At 30.9% G+C, this 9,625-nt stretch overlaps 1 protein-coding gene across 1 annotated transcript; it reads right to left on the reverse strand.

Moving 5' to 3' along the window:
* Nucleotides 1-8,472: 8,472 nt before the first annotated feature.
* On the reverse strand, nt 8,473-8,955 carry LOC108728862 (odorant receptor 85b-like). Its single transcript, XM_018457655.1, has 3 exons — nt 8,828-8,955; nt 8,589-8,724; nt 8,473-8,523 (listed from the first exon to the last, which is right to left on the reverse strand). The coding sequence occupies exons 1-3, from the start codon at nt 8,953-8,955 to the stop codon at nt 8,473-8,475; spliced, it is 315 nt and encodes a 104-aa protein (XP_018313157.1).
* Nucleotides 8,956-9,625: the final 670 nt, after the last annotated feature.

A 9,625-nucleotide genomic window follows, 5' to 3' on the forward strand; every position in this document is an offset into this window, starting at 1 on the left:
CAAATGTTTTTATAAATTGTTTATTTGTCATGAACAAAAATATAAACAAATATTTTTGTAGCTATTAAATAATCTAAAAATAAAATACAGTAATTGAGCAATACGAGAGCAATTTTTTCCGGTCAAATTTGTAATTATAAATAAAACTTTGTAAATATATAGACATTCTTTGCACAGAAACATAACTTCCTCGTTTGGGACAGTTATTGATCAATTATTAGATAAACAATTTGTTTTCTTTCAGCAAAATTTTCTATTATAATAAAATTTTTAAATAATAATATATTCAAAATTATATTTTGAAAAGAAATAAATTAATAATTGCTGCTAAACTATTGTGTAACACATTTAATCTCCAATAATTATAAAAAATGGCAAAAATCGGAAAGATCAAATAAATATATACAATATATAAAAAATATTTCAAATAAATTATATAATTATTATCGTTGGCAAGATCCAACGGAATAGTGTTTGAATAGATGGAAATGAAGATGAGGAGAATATTTGTAGGTATATGTGAGTATGTGTTGTGTCTAAGATTTGTGGCATTGCAGTTCTATTCATCGTGCAGAAACTCGATCTGCATCATCTACGCGATGTAAATACATGGATTGCACTATTCATATAGTAAGTAGTGTTCTGTAAAGTTATATCAGTAACCTGAAATAGTAACATTTGAAAGAAAAATAAATGAAATTCTTCATAGTTCACATACAAAATATATTAATATCATATAAATATATTACATATAATATAAATTTTTCGACAACAAAATTATATTACAATTTGATTGATAATTTTTAATATTTATAAATTCAATGCTAGAATTGAATTTATTATTTCAATAACTCTCTTAAATATCACGATATGAAATAATATCTGCTTGAAATAATAATAATATTTCTTGGTATATATATTATATAATAGATCATTCATTGGTAATAATTCTGTTAAATTGTCATCGATGTGACGACAGATATGCGGCAGAAACATGATGCGATGTGAAAGCTGAGTGGTATTAGCCGTAAAATGGAGAGAAGCGATCGTTAGCGGTTTTGCATCGTGTATCACGGAAGAATAGAAAATTTTTTTCTACCTGTTTACCATTCATATTTTTTTATTTTTCGAGAATTGCAGAGGTAAAACTTCTTTCTAGTATCATCGTTAAATATACAAAACGTTTAATTTAAAGTTTTTCTAACTGCTATTATGATTGAAATATTATTACGTTAGTAAGATAAATTTTTTCCACAAAATAATAGTCATATATTCGTTAAATATTCGGTACCTTATAATTAGGAGAATCTGAAAACGCTCTAACGCAGAAACGTGAAGATAATGACGTGTGGCGTATGAAAGCGGGTAAATTGGCGTTGTTCTCACGTTTGCGAGGTATTGTGGCGCTAATTGACATTTATGATGCACGTTGCGATAGGAAGTACCGTGGGAAGTTCGTAAGCGATACATTTTCGCGTCGATTATACTCTGGGACTAAATACTTCTTGTCAACTCCAGATTACACCTTAGATGTTCTATCAAACTTACAATTTGGCTATTACATCATTTATGAAATATAAATAAATAGATTAATGATAATGATTTCATATTTTCATCAAACGTACTTAATTTAGTATTATTTCTACAGAAATAGTTGTAGTATCTGAAAAAATATTAATGTAAAATAATATATAAAATCGGTAAAGATGTATACAACATATATGTATATATATACATATATATACACATATATATAGTATATACATATATATACATACGTATGTTGTATATATTTTATCTGAATCTGAACACTTCTTTTTACGAAGGAAATTAAATTTGCGTGAGATTTATCTGGAATATGTCGACGTTTTCCTTTGATTTATAGAGTCGTTAACTTTGAAGACAATATCAATGACTGCGTTCAGCAGAAAAAGCAGTTTTGTAACTGTTGTAAAATTCTTGAATATGATTAGTTTATACATTTAGATCCAGTAAGGAACTAAGGCCAATCATATTAAAGAATTTTATAACAGTTGCAAAGCTGCTTTTTCTGCTGAACGCAGCCATTGACTATTATGCTATTATTTCTGATTCGTCAGATATGGCTGATTGATTCATTTATCTTGATATAATATTACTTAAGACGCAATTTTTATCAACAGAATTTATTCTTTATCAGAAAGCAAATGCTTAACTTAAGTAATACACTACTAGGTCTTGATGATAAAACATTAATCCCTTCAGACCTGATTTTATTGGAATCATGATAAAAAAATTTTTTTTTAATTCAATTTATGTGTATTTTAATAAGTAATTCATATTAAATAATTAATTTCCTTCAAAATTCTGACTAACAAATTTTTCCAACATATACATTATTATGTACATCAGATCTTAGATGATATCGATAAAATTAAATAATTCGAACGGATAATGTTTATAAATTTGATATACATTACAACGTACGCAGGATCTGTAGGGATTAAAATGTAAAATTAGACAATTTTGAAAATATCTTCGAAAAAGATGTCAGCATTGCCTAATTTTACGTTTGAATATTTCATTCGCATCTTTACTCTCAGAATACAAGATATATATGTATGCATACATACATATATCATCTTGGATGTCATAGTTTTCGCTTATTTTCGCTTTTTTCTGCCTCTGACTGCCTTTTTCATTTTTATCTTTCTCTTTGTATTTACTTATCCGTTACTCTTTCTCTTCTTTCTCTTTTATTTTCTTTTATAGTAGTTTCTGTTTGTGGCAACATGTTGCGTACTATTTACAGCATAGTTACTAATAACGGTAGCAAGTTTTAATGAAAACGTTATACACGCGTACATATACATCGTGTAGTCGTATTTTCGTATAGTAGCATGTGCTATCGCACGCGATGCAATCCAGGCATACTCTTCTTGAATTCATGAACATGCGTGCTGTAGTGCATGGATCTGATGAACTGTTGGTATTTTACACGCAAATCTTTGATTATCCACACCGCTGCCGCTTCAACTCAGGTTCTTGAAATGTAGCGTGTCGAATGACTTTAAAACCCTGCCGACGATTAGTACTATAGACAAGTATCTCATTATACGTTTCTCTCTTTCATTTATTCATTTATTTGCAATAACGAATTCGTAAAAGATTTCTTTTCTTAGAACGTACATAATTTGATAAGCACTGAAAACTACTGCACATCTTATACATACAAAAATCTAGGCTTTAAGATTGTTTTAACTAGATTTTTCTTCGAATTAATGTAGTAAATGCCTAAAAATATTGTGTGATATAAAAACTTTAGAGGATTTGTACAGAAATTTGTACAGATAGATTAATCTTTTCATATATTTTTTCTCTAACCTGGCATCACATATTCGATATAATCTCGCAAAAATATTCTATTTGTTATAGCAGAGAAAATTGTTCTGAGGTAGATCTGTAAAAAACGTTTTCGCGTCGCAGGACTGTTATTTCACGGCTCTCCGATTCGATCCCCATCTTGTTGATACCGGGGGTGGAGTCGTCGGTTGAAATAAAGCCAGACAAGAAGCCCGGCTGCTAGGCGTCACGCTATTTTCCACTAGCTCAGCGGTATGTCGGGCGCGCTCCGTCCCTCCTAATCTCACTCTCCGTTCTCACCGCCTTGCAAGACGCGTTGTCAGTTCTGTATAAGATCTCCTTATCGTTTTGCGTATCTCTTTGCGTACAATGGCCCAATAGGCTGCGGGCATTTCGGTGCGAAACGTAACGTCATAGCCTTGTAAATTGTTGCTCGTTCATCTTTCTATGCCGAGAACGTCGGTTGTCGAGCACCATCGCAATACGCGATAATTTCTTATTTCTTTGTACATAAAAACGAATACATTTAGTATTTATTTTTAAATTATTGTATAAATACATTTGACAGAAAAATTGTATAGCCGATATTATTCTTGCAGAACGTGAAAGTTATGATTATATATCGTCGTTTTCGAGGATGGTTGCCATAAACGGAAATGTGCCGAGGCAACTCAAGCGAAAAGCATTGTGAGGAGCGAAGTCAATTGTTCGAAGAGGGCTCTTTAAAGGATAATGGAGTTACGGTCGGACACGCGCTACACGGGTGGATCACAGGTGTTGATGCGATCTCTGAAATCGTTTTATAGGGAAACTGAAATGTTTCCGACATTTTAGACGAAATTCTCAAAGTCTGAGCCTGACAACGTGATTCTCCAATAACTTTATATTTTTCTGTGAATTACTAAATTATTATATGTCGAAGATTTTTTAAAATTTACTGCATGAAAGAGAAAGAAAGATACACAGAATAGACATGATGAAATCACCACTGTAAAGGACTATGAAAAGTAAGAAATAGTAGAAAAATCATAATTAAATATTTCAAATATCCGTCTACTTGTTCGTTTGACGTTATCTCATTCAAAAATTGAGAAAAACTATACTAAATGGTTTTGTATAACAATTTACAAAAATAATTTTATTATATACAATTAAAAAGGCCGTCAATAAATAAAACGGATAATATTTGAATTGGATACAATTTCGCTGCAACTCTGTTCTCTCTGTTGCGTGTACTAAAACCAGCTACATAAGTTTAGAAACATAAAGTCTCGTAAATGTAACATGACCTTAAGCATGGGTCACTGTTTGGCCTTGCAACCGCGTCGCTTGCAGAAGTTCTGCAACTTTAGTAGAATGAAATTACATTGCGGAGAGTAACAAGAGCGTATACAGTAAACGAAAAGGAAACTAAATCTAAAGTGTAATAATTCATATTTCGTCATCTTTGTTTCGATTTTATTCATTCATTATCATTTATTTCTTTCTGCTGGTTCTACCTTGATTTTTTGCGTTCATTGATTAAATAGTGTAATATATTTTTTGAAACTGATTATTTCAGCAATTGAATATTTAAGCATTTCTGAATATTGCATTAGAATAAAATGTGATTTATTAGCCATTCATTATAGAGAATAAAATTTTAAAAGGTCTCTTATCAATTCTGTCTATTCTAATCTATTATATCATTAAACAAAGGTCTGGTTGTACTAATTGGAAATCTGATAGAGTCAGTTAATATGTCTGTCCGAATATTAACAAATCAGAATTCTTCTAGGAATTAAATATCAGATGAACACATGATTAATCCTTTCCTGTTAAATATATAAGAATTTCTTATTGATTGGCATTTGATGATTGAGTTTAATCGCGAGCATACAATTCCACATAAGTATTGATGTTTTTAATAATATTCCTGTATATTAATACATATTTTGTATATGTAACTTCCAAAAATTAAAAACAGAACTGTCAAGATACATCTCTCATTTATTTTCGTCTCTAAATCCAATTTTGGGGATGGTAAAGAATCTTATAATGCTGCGCCTTTTATTCTGTCCCATATGATTTCGAATTACGAGATGTTGATCTATCGCGTTATTTTCACGTATCGTGTACTGCTTTCGGGGAACCTCTTACAACTAGAAAAGTTTTGTAAAGTCAATTGAAAAGTATTAACCAAATCCGTATAATTAAGTCTAACAAACGTTCTAGTTATAAAATAGTGAATTTTATCATGATAACTAGAAATTCTGTTTGGTTTTATCAAAATGTAATCAACCATACGTCTTGTTGCTATAACTAAATCATTTTTCTCAGTAATAAAATATTGAGTTTGATAAAGTTTTAATTATATGTTATGATATGTATCATTTAAAATCAAACATTTTTCAAAGACAACTGTGCTTTGACAAAGGCAATGATGATTAAAGTGCTTAAATTTATCCTGAATATAATAACTGATATATATCAAATTATTAAGTATTAGGTATATCGTGACAATACTATCGTATTTTCTTCGCATTTCTGTTAAATTTCTGAACTGTTAATAGCTTTGTTACTAGGAGTTTTAATCGTAGCATTTATGAGTTTCTTTCATGGAGCAATTACTCGAGAGGGAAACAAAACTTGGACGTAATCATTGGTTGTGGTTACGCGGCTATATTAGGGAGGACACGTTATAAACTCGATTGTGAGAAGCTCTCGCGTGCTTTTGCGCCACTTGTAAAGGGAACTTAGTAGAAGACTGCACAGCTCGGCAGATAGTCACGGAAGCACTCGCGCGAGTAACAAGTTTCGACACGCCTTTATATTGTACACGCTCCACTTTTGTCGGAACCCTGTACGATAGTTTGCTCTCCTAGGCCAGTCGACGTGAGGTAACAAAGGAATTTTCCTAGAAAGGGATTTGCTTATCTTGGGAAACTGCCGCGGGGAAGAAAAAGTGTTATACTTGCGATAATGCCGTACGTTGCATCGTCGTGTTGACGAGGGGATGACTTTCGAAGCAGCAGCAGCTCTTTTGGGATCTCGTTTCCTTTTCTCTTCTCTAACGTATCAGACGATACAATAAGTCAAAATGACGAGAAATTCGAGTAGTTCACAAATTCAATCAAATATTTTCTTTATTAATGTAATTGTAATTGTTGCCATATTTTTTTATGTGTATGATAAATATGATGACAATTTGCGGTTTAAATATCTCTGTCGAATATTAAACTTGAGAATTTTGACGCATTTTATACGCTCCACATCTGACAGTTCTACTCTTCACAGTATTACCGCACATTTGTTACACGCATGACAATTTGCGACTTGGATATCATTAGTTATAATATCCCTATCGAAAACTAAACTTGAGAATCTTGACGCATTATGTACGCTCCACATCCGACAGTTCTATTCTTCACAGTACTACCGCACATTTGTTACACAGAGGATAAGACGAAGGAGGTTTTCGGTGGAAGAGAGCGTATTTAACGAGACTAGCAGAGAATGCACTAAGAGATCGTAGATTTCTCGAAGAATTACGGAGATCAAAAGAAAGATAGTCTTTCTCCCATCCCATTATTCACACATAATTTTCGATAATAATAATTGAACAATGTGAGTGCGTGCGTGCGTGCGTGCGTGCGTGCGTGCGTGCGTGCGTGCGTGCGTGCGTGCGTGCGTGTGTGTGTGTGTGTAATGACAGTTTTCTTGATATTTATTTATGAAAAAGAAAGCTAAAATAAAAAAAAAACAGACGGTAATAGATAAAGGCATATTTTTTATATTTGTAACATAACGCTTAAAAATTTTTTATTGAATGTAATCAATTTTATGTTCATATTTTTCACGTTTAATGTACATACGATTAGCTTAAAAAAAATATGTTAACATAACAAGTTATTTTTATTATAATCAAACCGACTGTAATTAATAATAATTTTTGTAAAATGACTTCTTATTTGAAACGTACTTATGTATATACAAAAAGTAATTTTTTACTTTCTATATTGTTTTCTATTTAACTTTTAAATTTTTTTAAATTCAAATATTTATACGCGTGCAAATATGTTTCGAGTAGAATTAGAACTAAAAAAAAAATTAAATTTTATTTTCACAAATCAGAATTGCATGAATCAAATATGTTATTAGACAAAGCAGTCATACTAGTCGACATCTGTGAAATACGGTGCAAGACGCGCCTTTCCGCCTTTCCGCGCATCCAAGAAGATTTGTGCGCGACGAGTTGCACGCGTTCTTCGTACTTATAAGCAATGTCGATAGTGTTTCTAGTTAGAAACTGCTCGTGGAATAGAGACATTACATTCGCAGTTTAGATAAAACGTATCGCGTGGTAACACAATGTCAAAGAAGCCAAGCATCTACGCTTATCAATACTAAAATCACAATTTATAATAAGACTTTACAGAACAAAATAGTCGAGATTAATGGTGTTATGAGTTTCTAAAATACAAAACGAGAACACTCTTTTACATTGTAAAATACATTTAAAAAATAAGACAATTATATGCATAATGATATCGTTATAGTAGTATATTAGAGTAATGATTATCTTCCGTTTCTCGCATCTAGTGTAGTCCGATATACGTTTAGTATCGTATGTCGGACTATACTAAGCACATGACCATAGAACCGCATGCCGTTTAATTAAGATAAATATGCTTTCGATGATTATTGTAGTTTAAAGTCAAATAGCTGGAGAATCTTGAGAGGATAAAGACTTCTATTAATTAATAAATAATCATCAGCTTTATTTAATTTTTTCGCTTAACTGTTTGCAGTTCCCTCACTCTCTTCTAACAATAGTAAAATGTATATATTTATTTTTTTACTTCAAGCAGTTTTGCTTAAAATCTTATATTGGGATCGTGATTTTAATACGAGCGAATAAAATAAATCATGTCGTATGGATTAAAGTTAAAGAGCTGTTTATTTTAATTACTTAAAGAAATATATTAGCTTGCACTTCTAGTTTAACATATAAATATTCGAGTGTAAACAAATATATAATAGATTCAAAGTTCCTAATGGTCCAGAGATGTTTTAACATGACGCACACTTTCTTCACGAAAGTATTTATCGGTCACAATTGTTGAGTATTATTACATTCTGTGATTATTATTAGCGTACAGAATAAAGTACCATAAAGAATGATAATGACTTACTGATAAGCTGCAATAACAAGTATAAAAGTATAAAATTTTTTACATCCTCAATACATAAGTTGTACAATTTACCGTAGCAAAACCTTCCAAAGACGGCACGAATAGTCCAAAACAGATTGTCAATGTATAAGTCTTCATACTTTGATATGTTATTATTATGAGGCATTTTTGCGTGTTCAATGGAGCTGCGTACCATCGACTGTTATATCTATATATATGAGATGCCATAAATTAATTTATATTAAATTAATCTGCAATTACATAAATTTTAGATATGTTTAACTGAAATTTTCTATTTTCTCTATACTCACGTTTTCTTAAATATATTGTTGCTATGATCTATTACTTGCTGACCAATGTAGTTAAAAAAAAACATGTAGCAAAAATGAGTAACAACGTATAAGAATGATATGCTCGTACTGTAAATATCTTTTGTCATAAGGTACTCGCAAAACTATGAAACTTACAACTTCTTAAAAATTGTTATGTAATACAGTTACATCATTAATATGATACAATTAGAAGTTTTACAAACTCACAAGATATAAATTGATACTTAACGATATCACACCCAATGGACTGCCAAAAACATGGGCAACTGAGAAAATAGATTTAACGGAATCGAAGAATCTTGAATAATCATTATCAATATATCATCAATATAATATGTAAAACATAATTTCTTATATTTTTGAAAAATATCTTGGATAGAATTTTATAAATTGCAAATTTTACACCAACTTGATAGCGTTTCGATGACTATTGACAGCTTCCACAATGCTTTTATGATTATTGAATTTTTCCAGAGAAACTAACGATTTCATCTGGCTTCTGTTTAGGATACATTCGATTCTATAACTATAAAAAGTTGAATTGTTATGATACTGAATCAATATATTTATATTTCCTTTGTTAGCATTTAAGAATTCATTACCTAGTGATTTGAAACATTGCACATGCGTGTTGTGCACACATTTGTAAGAATGTTTCTATGGTTACTGTGATGGTAATACCGATAGTGATAATTAGGAAGAAATACGATGTTAACAATTCGCTATATTTCTCCCTATCGATAAAAAATTCCATCGAGTTCGGAAGCTGTCGTGATT

This window comes from Mycetomoellerius zeteki, unplaced genomic scaffold (assembly GCF_001594055.1).
Source record: "Mycetomoellerius zeteki isolate Tzet28-1 unplaced genomic scaffold, Tzet1.0 scaffold653, whole genome shotgun sequence".
In the NCBI taxonomy this organism is placed as follows: Eukaryota; Metazoa; Arthropoda; class Insecta; order Hymenoptera; family Formicidae; genus Mycetomoellerius; species Mycetomoellerius zeteki.